At 42.2% G+C, this 22,182-nt stretch overlaps 1 protein-coding gene across 6 annotated transcripts; it reads left to right on the forward strand.

The window, feature by feature from the left end:
- The first annotated feature begins 5,280 nt into the window (after positions 1-5,280).
- Positions 5,281-21,992, forward strand: LOC121592171 (G-protein coupled receptor Mth2-like). 6 transcript variants are annotated; one of them, XR_006004654.1, is made up of 9 exons: positions 5,281-5,918; positions 12,037-12,833; positions 14,887-15,028; positions 17,780-18,044; positions 18,135-18,304; positions 18,372-18,546; positions 20,618-20,803; positions 21,123-21,287; positions 21,713-21,806. XR_006004654.1 is itself a non-coding variant. In XM_041913548.1 (8 exons), the coding sequence occupies exons 2-8, from the start codon at positions 12,366-12,368 to the stop codon at positions 21,846-21,848; spliced, it is 1,542 nt and encodes a 513-aa protein (XP_041769482.1). In that variant the 5' UTR covers positions 5,281-5,958; positions 12,037-12,365; the 3' UTR covers positions 21,849-21,992. The 6 variants fall into 6 exon arrangements, 5 of the variants coding, with proteins under 5 accessions (XP_041769482.1, XP_041769481.1, XP_041769483.1 ...); XM_041913548.1 differs by lacking the exon at positions 21,123-21,287 and having other exon boundaries at positions 5,281-5,958; positions 21,713-21,992; XM_041913547.1 differs by lacking the exon at positions 21,123-21,287 and having other exon boundaries at positions 21,713-21,992.
- The last annotated feature ends 190 nt before the right edge of the window (positions 21,993-22,182 follow it).

Below are 22,182 nucleotides of genomic sequence, written 5' to 3' on the forward strand. Positions count from 1 at the left end.
GTTTTACTGCATTTAGAAGTGATTTTAAGTGTAGAAGCATTTATAATTTATAATTTATAATTTACCATTAAGAAGTGCTAGGAGGAAATTTTAAAACCAAATTTAGTTATTATTATGCTAAAAAAGCTAAGGCACTATTTATTATGATATTTGGTTTTTAATCATGGCTAATGCTTTCGTGGAATTGAATTGAAAAATTTGCATAACAAAGGGATGAAACATAACGCATCCAATATAAGGTATCAAAGTTACCATGCTACCATGTTGATCATCAAAACCATTTTTTAATAAATTATAACGATAAATACTTGCCCCTGTCGTGCATGGTTGTCGTTTTTCTTCTATTTGCTTTACCTCACAGCTGTATTTATCTGCTTCTTATGAACATTTAACAATGTATTATGTCCTATCGCCCTATGTTTGCCGCATGTCAGACGTCTTCATCGTTAATGTGTACCGCCGCACTCACTGGCAAAGTAAAAGCAGACTTTATCACAAACAAACAAAACAAATTTTTAGGCAGCAAAACAAATAAACATGATTTAAGCGTCTGATGGAAGCCTGCAAGCTCAAAATAAACTAGGTGATACGTGAGTGTCGATTGACATGTGCGCTATGTTTGCCAAATAGCAAAACTGTCCGTGTTCGGGAAACATTATCTTCCCGGAACTGTTTTCCGGCATCGGAAATAGTTTAAACAACTTTCGTGCGGAGCTGCATGACATGTTACAAGATAGCGGCAGATCCGACTTCTACAGACGAAATTCGGTGGTCGAAATGCGGGTAGCGAAACTATCACATCGGGCTGTGCAAACAGTAGACGGCATGCAACCACTTGTTGGTATTCTCTCTATTCTCGAAAATAAGTTTTAGGCAGAATAAAATCGACACCAGTTAGCAGGCACACAGCCCGTTAGACAGGGTGGCGTTTCGGCAACAAGCGCGTCAATCAACCGCGTCAATCAACCGCCAGCGAAATTGGCGGCTTTTTCGAAAATAATGTACTTATCGTACCGTTTTGATGATCATCAATGTGTGATCGTATACGATCGACAGTGGACAATATTGCATTTTGTAACGGGAAGCATTATATTTGTTGTTTAATGGGTGTGGTTTCTAGTAAATCCATTGAAGTTATATAGTTTTATTTGGTTTAAAATAATAAAGAAACACATTTTGATCATATGCTTCCAATAAAGTATCTCCACGGTTATCAACTGAGAATTGAATTTAGAAATATATTAATATTAAAAAAATAGGAAAAATTGTATAGTTAGATTACTGATAACCTCCGGTTCAGTATTATATAATTGGGTTCCTGTTTTTTATGGTGTTTTTTATCAAACTCAGATTGTAATTTAACTTGTAAATCAGTGTATTTACAATTATAGGATAGTCCCCGTCGTCTAGCGTTAAGTTAAGTGGTACGACCTAACAACATGACCGTCATGGGATATAATCTTGGTTGGATTGAACCTCTAATAAGCCACCTTGAAGTACCGAACTATATTGTGTTTGGTGAAGCAATCTAGTCACACAAATTAAGATGAAATTAAGACCTTTATCCCAAAACAAATTTAGACCACATTTACTGTCAGTTTTAGTTGTGAAAGAACATTGTCTGTATTAGTCAACAGTGCATTATAAAATAAGAACCCGTGTGAGGTCGATAATGCTTCTAAGCTATCGTCCATAAAAAGAAACACACACATTAAAAACAGCCATTAATCACATTCCCACCTGATTTCCCGATGTCAAAACACTCATTTCACATTTCTTCACCAGGGGCCCTCAAAAACGCACCGTTTTACTGCATTCCTCGTATAGCGAAGAGCATTAATAGCATTGCTCACCCACGAAGAATACGGTACGGTTTGCAGCATCGATAAGACGTTGCATTTGTCGGCACACTACTCCCCCTTTGATGCTGCCTCGCGACTGTGCGCGGTTCGGGAGAGCATTCTATGCTTTATGTTTAAACGGATGCGCCCTGTACAGAGAGTGCCAATACACACTTTGATACACACTTTGAGCAAACAAATACCAACACTACTACGACTACGTAGGTCAATCGAGCCGCTTGGTTTGTGTTGGTGTGGTGGTGGCTTTGCTGCGCCCGCCGTACGCGGATACTACGATACAACATAGTAAGCTCTGGATTACGCGGTAATGCAACTTTATCCTTCACATGAAGCACAAAGGAAAGAGAAAAAATACAGAGTGCACTGGGGGGAAGAAAACACTTACACAGTAAAAATGGCCACCCACCACTCGCAGGACGCACAATTTTTCACATAAAGAACAGACAACAGCACAGCAGCTCCCTGTTAACTTTTTAGCTTTTCACCGTCTTTCCTTTTTTTTCCTCCAACCCACTAACAAAGAAGCACACAAACGCCCCTCACCCCTTGTCGAATCGGTTCGACTTTATCCAACTTGAAATGTTTTGTATCACTCGATTAGATGTATCCTGGCGTGTTTCCGGGCTTTACTCACATGCTCACTACATTTCAGCACGATAAACACCGCTGCACGAACAAATCCTAATGCTACATTTATTCCTTCTGTTTAGCTTAGACTCGCTCGGTTGCTTGGACGGCTGGCAGACTGGCTTGTGTGTACAGTCACGATGAGATGACACGGGACAACTGGGCAGTGTGCGTGTGCGTGAGTTTTCTTTCACCCGCGGGGACTGGATATGGAAAAATGGGCAATCGGTGGAAAACTCTCTCGCGACGCACGTGGCTGCGCACTTTGTGTGTTGCGGATTATGTTAGCTGCGTACTGGCGAATCAACTGTGGTGGAACCGTGGTTGAACGTTCCGTTGGAAAACCGTTGGAGAAACAGTTTTGTTTAATTAATTTTAATTATTTCTGTTTGTTGACGAATAAAAAAAAAACTTTTTAAAGATAATACCATTGATCTTTCGTATCCGTTGTTGTGCTACTTTGTGGGGTGGATATGATTTAAATTACAGCCGTCCCTCCTGAATAATAAAAATAATGATTTAATTTATATCGTAATATTTTCAACATATTACAGCTTTCACGCACATTTCAGAATCATTGATTGGATTCAATCATATAAAAAAACAATAAAGTTTGTAATTATTGCCTTTTTCTGATATTTTTAGGAGTTCTAAATCAAACGGGAAAACTGGAAGATTATTAAACCGTCTGCGATCAATGATCGCTTTCCCCGTAAAACAGGACAGATAATAATTTTTGTGGAGACCATAAACTGATCATTCTCATAAAGGAGATGGACTGAAAGAAAATAAAAACTATGATACATATTGACAAAAATAGGTCGAAAAGAACGCTTAAAACATAATACATAATAAAGCGTGAAGTGATTAGTGTATCTTTGAACAGAAAAATGAGTTAAGCTTAAACATAAATTAGTAGCGAAATCTGTTTTTTTTTTTCTCAAGAGATCATTTATGTAGATGCAAAATAAAATAAAAAACCCACCAAAGAACGTTTATTGCCATCATTTTAATCGCTGCTCGGGGAAAAGATTTATGGGAGCACGGTGCAATCGCAAATATTTCAAACGGATAATCTCCCGATAGTAAAAGCCCGGGGGGAAAAACGCATCGCTAAAAATAAAAATCAAACAAACCAAAAAAAAAAAAAAACCCCAACGCCTAACGGGGGTGGATGTGAGTGAAGAATGCGTGAAATCCCGGGTGGCGGTGGTAGAGAAAGCGTTTATGTTTACAAGAGAGTAAGTGATCGTTCGGCGGCGTATAACATATGCGACGCATTGTTCTCTCGTGATCGGCTAAACTTGTTCCTGCGCTACCCGTAACGCATGCGGCCGATCGCGCTCTATGAGTGTGTGTGTGCGTGGTTCTGGACCTCTTAGAGCGATCTTGGAATTTTTGGCCAAGGGGCCGGAATTTTAAATACAGGTTTTTCTATGTCAAGGATTTCTGTGTTCGTGATTAGGATTCAAAATATCGACAAATCGTCTTTACACGTGGTACACGGCTGTTGCTTTCTTGTTCTTTTTATTGTGCTGATTACAATACGTGTGTTCTGGGTGTTGAGGATGCAAAAACTAGCTAGCTTTATTCGAACGGAAGTTTCATTCGATCTTCACCTTCTAATCGGTAGAAACGTGACTTTATTTGAATAACATACACACAAACGCCGTTAGAGAGATACTTGTAAAGGTGTATCGGGTGTGTTTACCATGCGAGAGAGACACCTAACAAGCAAAGCGAATTTCTTATCATCCGGCAGTGTGGAGGAAGTGTAAAATCAAACAGAACGGTAAATCGGAGGAGCGGTCAATAAAGCTAGAAATTTAGAAGATATTGTACGATTATTGAAATCAGTAAACTGGTATTAATGAAAATAACGATCAAAATAACGTTTCTAATAAAAAAAAACTACATAATAAAATGAAACTATATTTGGAAAATCGTTGCGTGTAATCATGACATATTTCCAGGTAAAATAACCTTCTTTTACGATATTCATTATACACGTATGAGAAAAGTGTCATTCTGATGATAATTCAAGTAATCTTATTGAATTATAAATTTGGCGAAATAATTAAATAAATATAAATACATATACAGGATTTTCCAGGAGTTATCTTAGCTATTAAACACTTTTTTTTACTCTTTCTTCCGTGAAATGAACTTAGTGTAATGGGACTCGAACTATATAGCACCCTTTTGGACAAATATAATAAAAAATTCATACAATGGCACAATGAAGTTCACTTCCCATAAGTAAGAGTCAACGAAGTGTCCCACAACTATCCGAACCCCTTTGAAACCCTGTAATTTGAATCAATGTAAACTTATAGTAGGTTAATCGTAGTAATATCATAAGGATTAAATATATCAACGTTAATGTTTGCTAAAAAGCCTTACAGTATAAATCATGTCGTATCAATTTACCCATAGCTATAAGATTTTGTCGTTGATGTGTGAGTTTTGATTGATTGTCAAATTGATTTCCCATAAACCATTCTAACGGTTTTCAAATTTTAACCACCAGCAATCGCGTCCACCGTGCAAGCGCAGCGTGCAACGGACGTTCCGCGACACCCCTTGTCGGCCCTGCCGATGATTGACTTCAGCTGCTAGTCTAGTGTGTGTGTGTGTGTGTCTGTGTGTTTGTATGTTTTGTCGTCGTGCCTTGTAAACCGTATCTCGTACCGCGATACAACCCTCAACAACAACCACAACAACAAAGACCACCATTTTTGCACGCCCGTCGTGCGTTGCAATCCGGCACTACGACGGGCTCTCGGTGGGCTCTCGCGCATCGCCCATCGCTCAATCCGATTCGAACGGCCAGCGAAGGCGAACGTGCGGCTAGCGAACTCGCGCGTCCGAGCAAGCGTGGTGTGTGGACAGAGTTTTGGCAGTGTGTGGTTACGTGCGTGGTTTCATCGTGCTGAAGAAATACTCGAAACTATCCCAATTCCGTTTGAACAATTCAAACACTTTGTCGCGTGAGCCAGCCAAGAAACCCGAACCCGAGAAGAGTTTTCGGGGGGCTCCTAATTGAAACCTGTTTGCTGGTGTTGTTTGTGTGGATCGAAATTGTGTGATCTTCCCCATTCTATATTGAGTTTTATAGGTGGATTTGTGGAGAAACAAGTTATTGGCCGGTACGGGCTCAGAAGTTGTGTGCCAGTTTCGGGAGTTTCGGGATTTTCGACCGGTCGGAAGTTCCTGCTTCTCCAGTGCGAAACGGGAGTGAGAGTGAGTCGGTGAGTCGTTTCCGCGTGTGGGTGTAAGTGTGTCTGTGACCGCAATATCTTGTCTGGGGAATTCTTGAATTTCTTGCCGAAAACAAAATCGAAGATAATCAACCCCGACAGCGCCCCACAAGCAAAGTTAGCGACGCGGGCTCGCGAGTGATCAACAGCAGTGTGTGTGATCTTACCGGTAAGAAGGGGCATCTTTGCCGGGCAAGATAGGAAATAAGGTTGGTTGGTTGTCTGGTTTATTAATTTCTAATCGTTTGACCGCGGAATACTGATCACGTGTAGTGTAAGTTGTAGTAGTCCTGATTTTATTGGACATTCGTGCTACTTGTCTGAACGATCGTACGATCGAGAAACCGGAACTGATGTCGTGTTAATTTGTTTGGTGAACAGGTCTCCACAGGTCTTACTGGTTGGCACTGAAAGCTCCACTGAAGTTAACTTCAGATCTTCCCGCTCCAGAACTGTGCTATTGAAGGTGATCCTCGAACAACAGAACAGATCATTGATCCGCTCTGAACACATCCTTGAGCGTGATTCTACCGGACAAGGTTTTACAGTGCATGTCAAGCGTTTATCAGAAGAACGACTCAGCCAAATCGGGCAAATGGTACACACTGTCGTTAGGGCTATCGGTGTGTATGAAAGCAACCCAAGATGTACCCAAGAAGTTCGATAAGATATTGGTTCGTTCGCTTATCAGTCATCGTCGAAGCCGTTAGTGGATAAGTCCGTTGATGAGGAGGTTGGTTCCATTTCGCGCGTGTTGTTTTGCTGGTACCTTTCGCGCCTCTTTATCAATGAATCAGTTTTTTCTACCTCCGGACAGCCAGTGGACACAGGGAGAGAAACACCGATGAGTTACCCTTGTGGAGCAGCTCTGTGCGTGCATGTATATGTGGTAATTCGGTCAAATTAAAACCTCACCATTTGGTAACTGTTTGGTTGAAGGCGTATGGTAAACCTGTGCGGGTTTTTCCTGGTTGTAACCGGGTTTATGATGCTGATGATGGGCAGGGCAGTCGGGCGGAATCCCGCGTGTTGTATGGAAGTGAAAGGAACTCACCTTGGGGTGGGAGATGCATTACGATGCGGGAGAGACACACATCTGAACAGGTTGTGTGTAGTGTGGTTTTTATTTCTCGCTGTCGTATTGATTACTCTTGTACCGATTCCCTGTTTAATGGCGCTTGAGTTGAGTACCGGTGAGTCAAAAAGTGACATGTAGCGGAATTTGGGGCAAGTGTGCCATACGGGGCAAGAGTGCCACCAAGCATTTTTCCTTAAAAACTTTAATTTAATGATCAATTGTGTATACAGTTGGTTGCTTTCCAATGACTAGGTATTCTGAGCCTAATTTCATATAGACCAATCGATATTTCCCATTGTTTTAAACTGATTTATATTGAGTTTCAAAAGTGAGCAGAATATTATAATTTTTTAATCCAACCAAATAAGCTCTTAAAATCGTGCGAACAATCAACCGAGAAAATATTTACACCACCGTATAGCTGAGAAAACGTGAAATTTTTTGTGGGTTTAGTTGAAAAAAAATTTCTTTTTGTCACTGAAAAATTCAATTTCAAAAAGTTACAACTTTTGGGGCAAGTGTGCCATCTCTGTTTGGGGCAAGTGTGCCACCATCTTTCATAGGCGCGAGCTGTCAAAAATGTAAACATTGTTGTAGCGTGCTGCAGAATGGTGCGCTATTGTGAGCGGATTCCACCCCGGAAAAACAGAACAGTAACAACCATATTGTGGTACAGTTGGTGGTCAAAAAGGGTTCATTGAGGACTAAATACATGTAGGAATACATATACTAGTGGTATAACGTAATAATTTCCAATTATCTAAGAAACACGGTTATTTTAACCAGGTGGCCGTCTTGCCCCATACGAGTGGCACGCTTGCCCCATAGCCCAAAAAACAACGTCTTTTTGGACCCTTTTAAAACGCTTCAAAAACTGTTTTGTTTGCACTTTTTTCAAGCGAAACTTATTTATAAGTGAGGAAATAGATGTAAAATGGTTATGAGATTTAAATCGGCTTTTGAAAAACACGTTTTATTGAGTTATAACTTGAAATGCTTAAGGTGGCACACTTGCCCCAAGTTCCGCTAATTCTGTTTTGTGCTGTGTGGCTCCCTCAAACTGCTCCATCATTGTTGAAATTGATGTTGGAGGGATCGTTGTGCTATAAATATCAGTTTTTTTGGTAATATTGTGTAATTGGTTGCTTGTTGATGAGTTCTCAACTTGATCCTCAGTTCGAAACGAGCGACACAACACAATTCAAACACGTTACGATTAACATGTTATTTGGGCAATTCTAACCGTGTTTTGATAAATGGCACAAACCAACCCACACACCGAGGGAGAGACATCACGGAACACAGGCACCAACGAGGCCAAAACCCTTGCGGAGATGATGTTTGAATCTCCAAGATTCGTCGCGCTTACATCAACACAGTTTTGGGGACAAAACAGTCGCTATACTATTCCACCGCAAAACCGGTATTTTGTGTGAGGGAGGAAAGTGGAATCAAAACAAAACTTCTCCGCTCCCCAGCTCCGTCGTCATTAGTGGTTGGTTGAAATGTTGAAACGCTTTTGTTGGGGATGGGGTTTTTTTTATATATTGTTAAAATGATTTTAGGACGCTTTTGGAAGGTGAGGCTCTTAACACGACGTGAAGTACTGATCAATGTTTTATCGGAGAAGAGCATTAAACCATAGCAGGCTAGCCAGAAGGATGGCGATTAAAAGGAGTTGACATTTAAAGAGGATGCTTAGGAAGCATCAGGAAGTGATATCTTATAAAAGAGTAATTTATTTCCCCAACTAATTGGTTTTGTTTTTTTTTTTTTTGGAAAAAAAATAATGGTATTCTGTAGACGATCAATTTTAAACTTTGATTCTTTTGCGTGCACAATCTTTTGCGTGTGCTGCCTGATGATCGTTGAAGGATTGGTGAAGGTCACTTCAAAGCTCCCATAAAATAGACGACCTTTTCAAGGAAAATGTCGACCAAAGAGGAAGAATGGAACAGAGCTGTTTCTCAGTCTAGCCCGAACAGGTTTAGTGTGCCTGGACAGATTAATTTCACGTTGATTGCCACGCAAGCGGAAGCGAGGTGATCTTCGATTGGGATGCTGTTTTTAGCAGGTTACAGCGGCTCATTTTGTAACCGGCACCTCAATACAGGCAAAGTATTCCGCATTTCTGAGTAACGCAACCGTTTGCTCGTGATGGCTTTTCCCAGGCAGCGTAATGCACTTCGCGCTCATCGAGCGCTGGAATTACGCTATTCCACCTGCTAATTATTAATATGCGCTCGTGACACGGCTGTATCCGGTTTGCAATGACAAGGGCTGGGGGTGGGATAGTCCCGTTCGCCAGCGGGTCATCTTTCAATGGCAGATCACAGTCAACTTCCATTCCATTGTAAAATGTTTACTAAACGGAGACGGGTGGTACAAATCAGTCGACACATTTTGGTACCTAGTAACCGGGTTTAGTAATACCGTGTAGCATGGCAACACCGTGTGGATTGTTTTGAATATCTTTCAGCAAACAGCAAACAGCCGGTACAGGGTAAAGGAGATGTATTTTGGATAGTTTCGCAGAATATGCAGTGTAACAAATTGAAAAGCGGAAGAGCGTAGAGGCATTGTTTAGGGAATGATTTCGCTACGGGAAAGAAACAATAATGACTGATCGGCTTCGGCCTTGTACTAAGAGATCGCGATCAGACTACTAAGATGTTCATTGGTCATTGGCGAAAGAGCTTAACCATTTGTAGTGCAAAATTATTTTACAATATTTTTGGAGCTCAGTTTCCCATGTTAATAGCAAATTTCAACACTTCCAATTTGTGATTCAACAGCTGTCGTAAACTGCTGTGCTGTTGAAAAAACATCTCGCGATCAGTGAACAGTACTGTGAACATTGGAAAATGAGCCGGAAAACAGTGTGTGCATTTGAAACCTATTGTTCTTCGTGAATTCCATTGTAAAATTAACAGAAAACACACATTACATTAGAAATTTGAAATGAAATGAAATTTTGATGAATTTGAATTCATTTATATTGCATTTCCTCAAACATCAAATTTATTTTGGGTAATGAATAAATTATCCTTATTGTATCAATTATCACCAATTGTTGATATTATTGTACTCACCTCTGTTTTATTAAAAATTCTCAAACAATCGAAAATGTCAATATGTTGCTAATCAACCGATTAAAGCTTCAATAATAAAAAGGAAATATCAAGTAATAGATCAAACAGAATGGACCGATCACCAATATCGAAAATGTTTGAAATATGCTCGATTTAGTGCTAATTTGCGGCTAAAATGGGAATCGTCTTAAAGTTAAATGGTTTTTAATTTAATAATTATTGTTTTTTATCTACATTATCATGCAATTCGCCAAATGAAAGTCTCTACTTTGGAGTACAGATCGCATAATTACAAGGTAGATTGAGCTGTTGCATATTTCCCCATCACTAATTTCCATTCCTGACGTCAGCGCGCGAATAATCGACCGATAATTATGAGAATGTTCATTCCATCTACCGCTTTTTTTTGCAGCACATTTCCATTAGCGTGATGTGTGCTAGATGTATCGCATTGATCGCGTGCAACACGTGAGATCCCCTCTAGCCGTGGTTTTCACTCGAGGGAAATTTGTTTGTGTTGATCAGCAAAAAAAAAACTATTTCATTCATAGATCCTGGCTGTTGATCTTGTTTTAGTAACAAGCTATTTATTTATTTCCAATGAACTATGAATCTTTCAAGCAAAATGGGATAGCTTTGCTTTGCTTTCTACGAACGAGTTCTACACATGATCATGTAGGCACAGTGCAGTTTTACAATGTAAACTTGTCTATTTGATCGCTACATACAGAACCGAACAGCTGGAGAACTAGTTTCGGAGAATAGATAATGCTTACCCTTACAGTAGCTTCAAAGCTGGAAAAGCAAAAGATCGCATTCTAATCGCCTTCCCAGAATCGCGCAGAATGGATAAAAATAAAACACAAATTGCACTCTTTTGCAGCCAACATTACGCTCTAGAGCTCGCTCTTAACCGTTTCGTTTATCCCCATTGGCGTTTCGAATGGGGTTTTGTTTGTGCAGCAAAAAATGCTTCCTGCCGTTGTTTGTTTGATTTGCAGTCGAAAGGAAGAAAGACAGAAAGCAAGGAAAGAAACGAGGGCAGTTGTTATCGGGCGTGAAATGAAACATTTCTATCATGGTAATATCATGCACAGTTTGGGCTATTTTCGGTTGATTTTGTTTACTTTAACGCGTAGCGAGGGGTGCTGTGCGACTACAGGCTTGTTCGCACGCTATTTGTTCACACATCTCGTCGATTCGTCGAAATTATGTCGGCGTTGATCTGGTTGCTTTGGGTGGCGCCAACAGGACGACGCAGCCAAGGATACTGGAAGCCGTACAACGCCGTTGCCGAAAAGGGACCAAGTGGAGCGGAAAGGACAACGACAACGACCGTGATGTTAAAATGTTAATTAACGACTTTTATTGAGTTGGCGTCACGCGATGAACACTTGACTGCTTGGGGACTGAGGACATTGGATTGGTGACGTATCTGGCTACAGGAGGATGCTTAGTGGAATGTAATGGTTGTGTTGACATTCAAACATTTTAACAAAAGACACTCTTGTTTTACTATCAACACACTGTTATTGATAATTTCTGTACCTGAATGGTTTTATTTTCCACCAACCGTTCATATTACTCAAAAACGGTTGATTTATCGACCGTTTTACACCACGGTACCCCGATGTTTGCCGTTCCTACTCTTGCAAAGGTCAGAGTTCGAATGCTATTTGCTATTTACTTTAATTCACCTTACACAACGCGATACCAATTCATCAAAATTAAACCAATATTTGTCTGTAGTTCCCTGCCAGGAAAGCATATTTCGATCACACGTGATACCGACGGTGAGCATAAACACCGTAAACGGCGCTTCTTTGTCTAATAGCATGATCACTCACCGGCGTAAACAGAAGCTCCTCGGCTCAGGTGGTATACGTGAATGACCGTTTCGTTGTCTCTCTGGGGGGAGTTATTTATTTTTTTAAATTTAGGGGGCCCGTTTTTTCCGGTGTAGAATCGAGCAATTGATTTGAATTTTATTGCCATCTTCCCTGATGGTGTCCCCGTGTGGGATGTGTGGGTCGAAGGGTCGCCACACCAGTTTTAATTTACGACCATCTGATTTGCTGCTCTTTCTCTGCTCTTTTACTCATTTTCCTTTCCTCCAGAGAAACCGGACTCGCTCGCTGACCTGCGATAGAAAGGCTGTGGTGTACATAACGCGAACAGAGAAGTGTTTGAATTTCCCGAATCGAGCCCGTTCTTCCAAAAATTCCACACCGGAACAGGTTTCGGTAGACAGAACCGCTGTCTGTATGCAAAAAAAACCTTTATCTTCGGAAGCTGTGGACGATTTTTAGCGTGTGCTTTGGCGGGATAAAGATGGACTGCAGGTAGGCGCGAGAAGGAGAAGTGGAAGCGGTAGGAGGCAAAAAAGGTACATATTCCCTCAGTTCCGCGTGTCGGTGGTTCAGTACGGTTCGAGACGCGAGCAAGGATGCATGCGGCCAGGATAGTAGCCTGCCTGCTCGTCCTGTTCGGTGTGCGGTCCAGTGTGTGCAGTTTGCCGTGCGATTTCATAGATTCGGTCAACATTACCGATGGCGAACGGTTGCCGAATGATGAGATCCGGCACAACGGTGTGATCTACAACAAGACGTACTACCGGGTGATTGATTACGACTACCAGGACTTTGCTACGAAAAGGTACGTGCCGAACTATGTGCGCGGCTGCCTGTGCGCGGTGCGGATCTGTGTGCGGCTGTGCTGCGGCGAGCACGAGTATCTCGGCAAGCGGTGCACGCACACGGACGACTATCTGCCGATCCTGGTGAACGTGAGCGCGACGGAAGCGGTCGATCTGCGGAACCATTCACTGTACGGGTTCCTGTACGGGAAGCCGTGCGAGCAGGTGTACGAGCTGCTGCCGGAGGAAAGCTCGGCCGACGAGTGGAGCATCGCGAGGGTAAGTTTGGGGATGTCGTTGGGAGTTGCAGTTTTATTGAGGAGAATGTTCAGGGAATTTTAAACTTATAAACTGGTATTAAAGATCCCGACCAAGCCTCTCGATCGTGATCCAGAAACAGGAAAAGTTCTTACAGTCTTTTAATTTAATTCTTTGTTTGACATCAAGGCCTTTTCTCTAATACCATTTATAGCATTTATTTTGGAGAATTCTTTAAGGAATACCATTTTAGGTTGAACATTGTTTATAGTTTCTAATGATCGTAGCAAAACATTTTAAACGAACAAAGACATCAATCATCTAATCATCAAAATAAGCCCCCGTCGATAAGATCGCACAGGCCGTACATACCGGTTGACCAAATCTAAGTAGGCACCTTTATGTTAAGGTCGGCCAAAGCTTGAAGAGGAATTGTTACTAGGGAGATTCATTATACAGACGTTTCGAGTGCATGGCAACTTAAGAGCTTAAAAGCGCATTAAAATCCCATTGATTTGGAGATAATTATAGGCTTGACAAGTGACGTAGCGTCGTGTTATTTACGAATCTCAAGGTCTAGGAAGTAAGATTATTTCAGAATACGTCAAATTCCAACGGGTGAACTACCACATGATCTACCTTCAACAGTTCTGGTGGTCAGATTGGCATGGCTGAAACCCGAACAGCTAGAAGATTCGAAGATGAAACGAATTAACGAATGATAATTAATATCGCAATCCTGGTTTGATTGTGTATTGTTACTTCCTTCACCGTGTTTCGAAATGATGGATGAGGGTTTTGGTAATGCTTGGTTGTTTTATTTTTGAATTCGTTTTGCAGTCAGGCTTTTAGATTGTGGTGTGTGGTTAACACCTTTGATTTGCTAAGCGGCTGCCGCGTACGAACGTGTGAGGGGCACAACAATTTGCCAAAACACACACAAGCGCGTGTTAACTTGATCGTGAAGATTCGCAAGAAGCAGTGTGTCGAAAATCATTCGAATTAATTTTATGATCATCATTTATGTGACTGATGGGGAGTTTGACACACACGACGGTTACAGTTATGGGTAAGAACATTAGAAAAGAGGAATTGATGGGGATGGCTCAAATAATAATGGAAGCAATCACGGGTATGTACTTAACCGACATGCAGAAGTAATTTTACGACATTCTTCATCCGCAGTAGGTATCTCTGCTCGTTCGAGCGAACGCACACCGAAGGCCGGAAGGTGACTGAGCTGAGGTGCAAATTTGAAGTGCTACGATAATAATGATAAATGCTGAGATATGCAATCCTGAGGCTCGATGATGAGTCGTTCCTCCACCGGGTCGAGTGCGGCTTTAGTGGGTTCTACTATTTGCCCTTACACTTAGCACATCTGCGTCCGCGTGTGAGGCTTTTGGGGTGGTTTACACAGTATCGCAACACTTGATATTGGCTGTGTTGGGTGGATTTCCCGCCTTCTCTGATTGAGAATGGTTTGGTTTTTGCCCATTTCTAGCGTTAATTTGATTTAACACCTTCAGTGTAGATAAAATTATACATTTTATTTCGATGTGTAGTAAGCGGTGCTGTAGTGAAGCCCAGGCAATGCATAGCGAAACATCAACCGATCGTGGATGTCAAAAGATCACGGAAGGATGAAACGATCAATCGCAGATTGTGTCATGTTGTAGCTTTTTTTCTGTAAGATTGTTTTGAAATCTACCTACACACATATTGTTCCTCCTCCTTATTTCGTAAATGATTACCTGAAGACTCGCATGAAAACACAATACGATGATGCTAACATGATCATCCCTCCTTTCCGGTTGATCTGTGTACACGAGCGTGTCAAATGTGAGCACCATCTTCAGATGACTAACACTCGAGAAAGATCACATGCAACCATGCTGTGTGACGTAAATCGGCAAAAAGCTTCTCTAAATATAGCGGGTTAGTTTGTTGATTGAGTATAGGCATGTTTCAAGAAGTCATTGAGGTCATGTCTCTGTACCTTTTTGGTTTCTATACTCCAATCTTCCAAATTCCAAATAACTAATTTAATGTGCACCTCTTCGCTCCCGAACAGAACGGCAGCCTTATCATTGCGGACGAGCTGCTTATCCCACGGAACCAGTACTGCCTAGCGCCGAGACAGAATAATGGCTTCGCCTCCGGACTCGTCTGCTTCACCACGAACGAAGAATTCAAGTACAATCTTTATCCGGTCGGTAAGTAAAAGGCTCGGCTGGGACCAATTTCGGCTTAATTAGAAGTTTTGTGCGGTTTGGTATAATTTCCAGTGGGCAGGAATCACACTGGGCGCGTGTTTGCCCAACTTGCAATGTGTAAGGCGAGTCGAAGTTTATGACTGCTAAACGACAACCGGGCACAATATTGACATTGGTACCGGGTGTATTGAGCTAGCACCACTTACGGCCCAACGCATAGATACACTTCCCCATGTTATCGTACAGTGTGACCTTGGCTTTGCATGCAGCATCTCGTACTCCGAACAATATGACCCTCTGTGTAGTGTAGTGTTTCGCAAATGTGGCCAATTTGTACGCTGTCATCTACCACGCGGGGTGCTCTTCTGTCGCTTCCCGAGTCTTTTAATGTCTTCCGGCCCGATAATAATCTCGATCCGTTGCCATCTGTCTGTATGTCTGGCCTTGGTACTATCCAGACAAAGGTAATAACCTAGTCGAGACCAATTATCGATAACCCGGGATGGGTGGGTTTGGTTTGACATTGGGCACAGGTCACACCCTGTGGCATAGATAGCGGGTACCGAAGGGTATAGATCGTGAGAAGCAGAATGACTGGAAGTTTCCAGGGTAAAGGTTCTAAATTATTCCACCAGAAGCCAGAACGATGAGTGTTGGCTTCTAATTCACTGGGTGGGACAGTTTGGGTTTCCCTTTGGGAAGAGGAAAGCTAAAATTATTGCCAATCATGCTCGGGCGAACTCCGATGACGTAAAAACTAATTTGCATTGGCACGTGTTAAGTGGCCGTGGTGTTGTTAGGGAAGATCCCACACTCATTTTTATCATACTTGAAATGATCTGTATTGTGTCTTGTTTAATGGATTAAAGTGGTCCAATTGAGAAGAACATGAGACCAATGCTGTATTCTGTTGCTATGATCGTTTGTTTTCTCTTTTGATATGTTTTACTTTTTGTTTGTTTTGCTTTACTTGTTCTTTGCATTTATGTTATGCGTCATACAATATTTTATTATAAACTGACTTGCTTTTATTATTTTTAATGCTCTTAAGTTAGTTTCTTACATTCTTATCATAGTTTTATACTTGGTAATTGTTCAGTTGTACATTATAACATCTATCGAACAATTTTGAATATTTCATTAGTCTTAATTTTGTATTATTGTTCTTTATTTACCATTTTCTCTTTATTTATCACGCTCTTAAGTTAATAGTCCTTTCCCGAAAAGCGTTCTCAGAAATAATTGATAAACATACTATGAATTAGGGGTTCAATAAATTCCCATAAACACAGGTTCTTTGAACGTTTGTGAACAGTCTAATCAACCGAATAAAAATTCTTTCCGCACATAAAGCCGAGCCTAATCAGGGATCGAAGAATGGTACTAACTGCGTAAAAGAAACCCTCCTCCGTCCTACCGTTCGATAACGGAAGCAGTGCTATTTGTTTTGGAAGCACGTGGGGTTTGGCTTTACAGCGAGGTATACTGTTTATTTTACGCTACCCACAGTGAAGGGAGTGGCCAGGAAGGGCTTTTACCACCGTGACATCCTTTGCCACTGATGTAACTCTGGGCGAGTCTACTGGGCGAGTGAACTATAGCAGCATTTCCAAATTTAAATACAATTTTCCCGCTCCAGGCTTGTTTCGTGCAGCGTGACCATATGCTGCTTATGATTGTGAGGGTTGGCAGCAGGGGCTAGATGGTCATCATCTTTTGTCATTCATTAACATTTTTGGCGCCATCGAAAAATGCCAGCCGGTGGTGCAGTCAATAGGTGGAGTGGAGTTGGTGTATTAAATTACATCGTATTTGCTCTCCCAGCTGGGGCGAGTGAGCATCAAAATGGTATGTGATACCGATGCCACGATAAATAGATTGGTTTCGGGCAGGGATGACTGATAAAACCATATCAAATTGGGTCGGTGAGCGATAGGGTTATATGGGGCGCCAATTATGGTGTAGTTTTTTGGGGTGGAAAATTGCTGTAGAAATTGCTATTTACTAAAATGCTGCTAAAGCCTTCCGCAAAGGTTTCAATTTACAAGAAGAAAACATTATAATAATAAACCTCACTAACGTCATCAGCAGTAAATGAGCATTCTATTTTCATTCAGCCTGAAACTCCCTTAACTATCATTTATTAGCCTAATGGAGTGGCGCTTCCAGAGAGTTTAATCATTCCTTCGCTATGTTGCTGCTCCCTGCGGTAATGACTGATATAGCAACAGGAGACAGTGGTGATGATTAATTAGAGAACTCGTATCGTTTGATCGCTTGCTAGTGTCCGTTTCCCATGGTGAAACTCTCCGGGGTAGGTGTGAAGTTATGATGGTGCTACGAATCACAGATGGCATTTGGAGTTCCTTTCATGCCACAAGACTCATCCGTATCCACATGGGGTGCAACCTTATCAACTGTTGACATTTCCCTCCACGCAATACACATGTTAATCTTGCTAATGTGTTGGACCCGAATGTGGCCGAGTTGGGTGGTCATGACTTATGCCTATCTGCCCCACGTACACCCTAATCGCCCAATTTACTGGCGGCAATAAAGTACTTTTTTCCTGTGGTGGCGTTCCCAACTGTTTGGAAGCCGGCACAAATCGAATGCCAATCATAATCAGCGTCCTGTTTGCTAATTGTATCCCGCCGGTCCCGTATGTGCGGGGCGAGGTCGTTTTGATTAGCCAATCCCACGCACACACACACACACACACTCACACTAATCGCTGTCGATCGTTCGCAGGCATGCTGCTGTCCGTTCCGTTCCTGCTGCTCACCTTCTTCGTGTACGCCTGCATACCGGACCTGCGGAACATGCACGGCAAGTCGCTGATGTGCTACGTGCTGGGCTTGAGCGTCGGTTACACCGTACTGTCGATGGTGCAGCTGCGTGTCTTCCCCGGCTTGAGCGCGTCCTGCGTAATCTCCGGGTACATCGTTTACTTCTCGTTTATGGTCAGCTTCTTCTGGCTGAATGTGATGTCGTTCGACATTTACTGGACGTTCAAGTAGGTGGTCCCGCTGTGCCAATCTTCGTCGTGGGCTGTGTTTAATCGAAAGCGTTATGCTTGTTTGATTCTCTCCCATCTTTCCCGCAGAGGCGTCACGGGTGTTCGCAGCTCGGAAACGAAGAAATTTCTCCTGTACTCACTGTACGCCTGGGGCTGCCCGATCCTGCTGGTAGCGACGGCAATTATAGCGGATTACACCGACATCTTGCCGATCTATTTGCGGCCCCAGTTTGGTACGACCAGGTGTCTCTTTGTTGGTAAGTAATTGTAATTGGTGAATTGGGCGGGTGAAATGCTAACCGATGTTCTGTTTCTGGATTTTAGAAAACAAGCTGATTGAATTCCTGTATCTGTACATGCCGCTGCTGATTCTGGTGTTTATGAATGTGGTGTTTTTCGTCATTACTGCGCTGCGTATCTACAAGATACAGTGCGAAACTTCGGTGGTGCGCCGGGGTGACTCGAAACGGCACACCAAACTTGACAACGACCGCGATAGGTAAAAATCATAAGAATTGGAGAAGATAGGGATTTTACTGGAATAATTTATAGCGCAATATAAATAACATCAAATTTCCTGGAAGAAATTGGTAGGAGCTACGGAAGATATAAGAACAGCCCTTGTAGTTAGTTTATAAAAATATCACTAGTGGGGCGATTGATAGGACCTAATCTGCAATATTTTAAAATTAGAATCTTAGCGCCATGTGCTCAAGCCTCAAACTAATCAATAAGATATAGGGGGTAATCGATAAGCCACTGAAAGACAAGCCCACAAGTGGTACAGGCAGGCAAAGAAGAATGGATAGAACCATTTGATCCGGATTTAATGATGAACATGTGACGCAGAGTTGAATTCGCATTATTTCTCTTCTTGAGGTCTAAGTGATCTATGATCTGGGTAGCCCAAGCGATCTTTTATGGGCTTGGTAGACACGCTTCTTAAGATATTCCCAGTAAGAGTTGCTTTAAGACCATCCATTCAGGCTACATCTTCTAGCATGTGCATATCAATTTGTTCCGCTTATAGGGTTACGCAAAATAATTGCAGGGATATTTAGAAACTCTCGTAGTATAGGAGCGTTCCCGTAGTATTGTCGATAATTCGCACTACTTCATAACATGCCTGTCATGGGTTTAGGCTTCATATAGATCGTTCCCCGTAGGAGTTACTATCCGGCTGCGTAGACGCCAAATAGAAGTAGAAACTCCAGGGTGTAAGCTAAGGTATTATTAAAAAAAATCTTCCCAGTTGTTTCTGCTACTATGCACATCGCAGGACACTGATTTTGAACCAGTGCCGGACGTGAAACTGACGCTAAATCCTTGCTGGATCTGGCAATAATGCTGAACTCGCGTTCATCCTGAAGCTGATCATGCATCCATACCAATCCTGAAGTTAATTTCCAACCTATAACCTATATCCTAATATTCATCCTGAACCCATAACGATCAAGGAACTGATCCTGAATTCAAACCCATTCTGGAATTAATGCTGCTCCTATATAGGTCCTAGAACTGTTCCATACTGATACTGGAGCTGATCGTTATTATTGGTGCTGAAGCTGAAGATGTATCTATCTTTTTCTTCTTCTATTTGGCGTAACGTCCTACGCGGACCTGCCGGCATATACAGGCTTTCGAGACTTAATTCATTACCACGCAGCCGAAAAGTCAATCCTTGCTACGGGGGGACGGTTCATTCTAGGCTTGAATCCATGACGGGCTCGAACTTGTTATTGAGTCGTTCGAGTTGACGACTGTACCACGGGACCGCCCTTCTACATGTACCTATACTAGATCTGTAACTGATCCCTGAATACATTGCCGTGCTAGAGAATATTTAGAATCCATACCAGTCCTGGAACTGATCCCGAATTCGTAACGGACCTGACGGACGGTTTTGCATCTGTGACGGTTTTCTTATATCATTTTGCAAAAAAAAAAAAAAAAACTGTACCTGACCTGTTTCAGTCCTGGCCCAGGAACCAGTACAGTAACTGTTTTGATCCTATGTAACTGATTCAGCTACCATACTGGCCAATTCTCGGCAGCAGTTGCTTAAAAAACGCAGCGTAGTTTAGGCTTAGCTTTCCAAGTATACAGGAAGTCACAAAAATAATACCCGTAATCCTTACTATTGCGACTTGAGCTTACATTTCTAGCTGCCGAGCCAAATTCCATTAGACGTGCTTGAAATTTGTTTTAAACTAAATAATCACATAGTTTATAATTGAAATAATTGCTGATAACCAAGTCAAAAGAAAGGCCGATAGGAGGGTAGGATGAGGGGAAAGGAAATAGGATAAGACACTTTTTTTCCGAGACAGGTTCCAACGGCAATATTAAACGAATGTTAAATGTAATTCCAACCTTCTGAATCTCTTACACACTATCTCAGTAGCGTTTTGTTGTAGATCAGTATCTTGTACACAACAAAAATTAACTACGATAGGAACAAGGAGAACTTCAAAACCGTAACGATGTAAACACGTGTTGATAAGATCCGTGACACGTAAATCATTACAGACAGGTGGTTTGACCTTGTGCTTTGTTTATTTCTCTTCTAGATTCGGACTCTACCTGCGACTGTTTATCGTGATGGGAGTCACCTGGTCGCTGGAGATTATCTCCTGGGCCGTCGATAATAATGCCTGGATATTTTACGTCTCGGACGTGTGTAACTGCATTCAAGGATTTCTCATTTTCGCCCTGTTTGTGTTGAAGCAGAAAATTAAACGATTAATCTACAAAAAGTAAGTACCATCGCGCTAGTGTATAGTGCGGTGACACCCGGTGTATGTCTATTGTGCCGCTGTGACTCGAAGAGCCGGAAGAACCATTTGCCGCTTTTAGTACATATCAACCATGATATCTATCTGTTGTTCTACCACATCCGTGGCGTACGTCGATACCACTTGATCTCGCGATTGTTTCGATTTGAATCTTTTCCTTCTCTTATCCTCTCTCTCTTTCTTTGTTTGTCTCTTTCTTGCCCATTGCGATCCATGTTTATGTGTGCCTGTTTGTGTGTGTGCGCCTGTGTGTGTCTTTTGTGTATGTGTGGATCTTAAGGAAAGGGGACAATACTACTACGTGACCCGGGTGTATATGTTCGTGCTGTGATGCTCGATGATGATGCTCTCCCTTGTGACATTGTGCTGTCTCTTGCTTCCGGCGTGCTGTTCGTGCTGTCGTCTTTTCATTGGCCGTGGGGATGTTTGTCAGAGGTGATCAGAGGTAACCCGAAACCGAACTGGGCGCTTGTTTGGTTTGCCAAACTGTACAATTACTGACAATTGCCCCCTCCCATGGGCGGTAGTGGTGTGTAGCTTTGCTTGGTTTCTGGTGATGATCGTTGCGATAAACCTGTCCTTTTGTGTAAGCTTTTAATGTTTCAAGGTGGTGAAGTCTAACATAATCCCCTATTTCTGCTGCCCCTAATCTCTCTCTCTACACTCCCTTATTTTGGGTAACTACTGCGGAATAACGTTTATCTGTAATCTGTTGATTAACAAACAATGAAAAGGTGTTTGGAAACCACCTAACAAGTTCATTATCAAATCTAATAATTTCTACGCTAAGCGCTTGCCGCTTTTCTGCCCGTTGTGTGCCTAACCGAAGAAAACGTTTGTCTTGCTTCGTTTCTTACTCCCCGTCCCCAGGTTCGGCATTCGGGAAATCCGACAGGAGCAGAAGACGTCATCGTGCAGTACGCGAACAACGGCCACCATGGTTTCGTCCTACCAGGAGTCCAAGTCGGACAACCCGTTGGTTACGCGTGAGTCGAACGCGATCTAAGGCGGCTGCAAGAGAGCGCAAGAAACGATCGGCAACAGGCGTTCGATCCCCGCGAAGGTGTTTGTTTTGCGCCAAATCTCATATACGATGACCGAGCGAGACATTGTTCCAAACCAAAGAACGAACGTGAGAGAGAAAGAGAGAGGCGAAACAGCTCGGCTCTATCAATCGGCTCTTGACGGTAGCTCCTTCTGGACTGCGACGATCATCACCATCATGATGTTGTTGATGTTTGCAAGGAACGTATAAGCGCAACAACAACAACAACAACAACAAAAACAGTATTTCTTGTTAGATGTAGTACAAAAATGTGTGTGAAATGGAAAAAAACGAA

Source organism: Anopheles merus, chromosome 2L, assembly GCF_017562075.2.
Source record: "Anopheles merus strain MAF chromosome 2L, AmerM5.1, whole genome shotgun sequence".
NCBI lineage: Eukaryota > Metazoa > Arthropoda > Insecta > Diptera > Culicidae > Anopheles > Anopheles merus.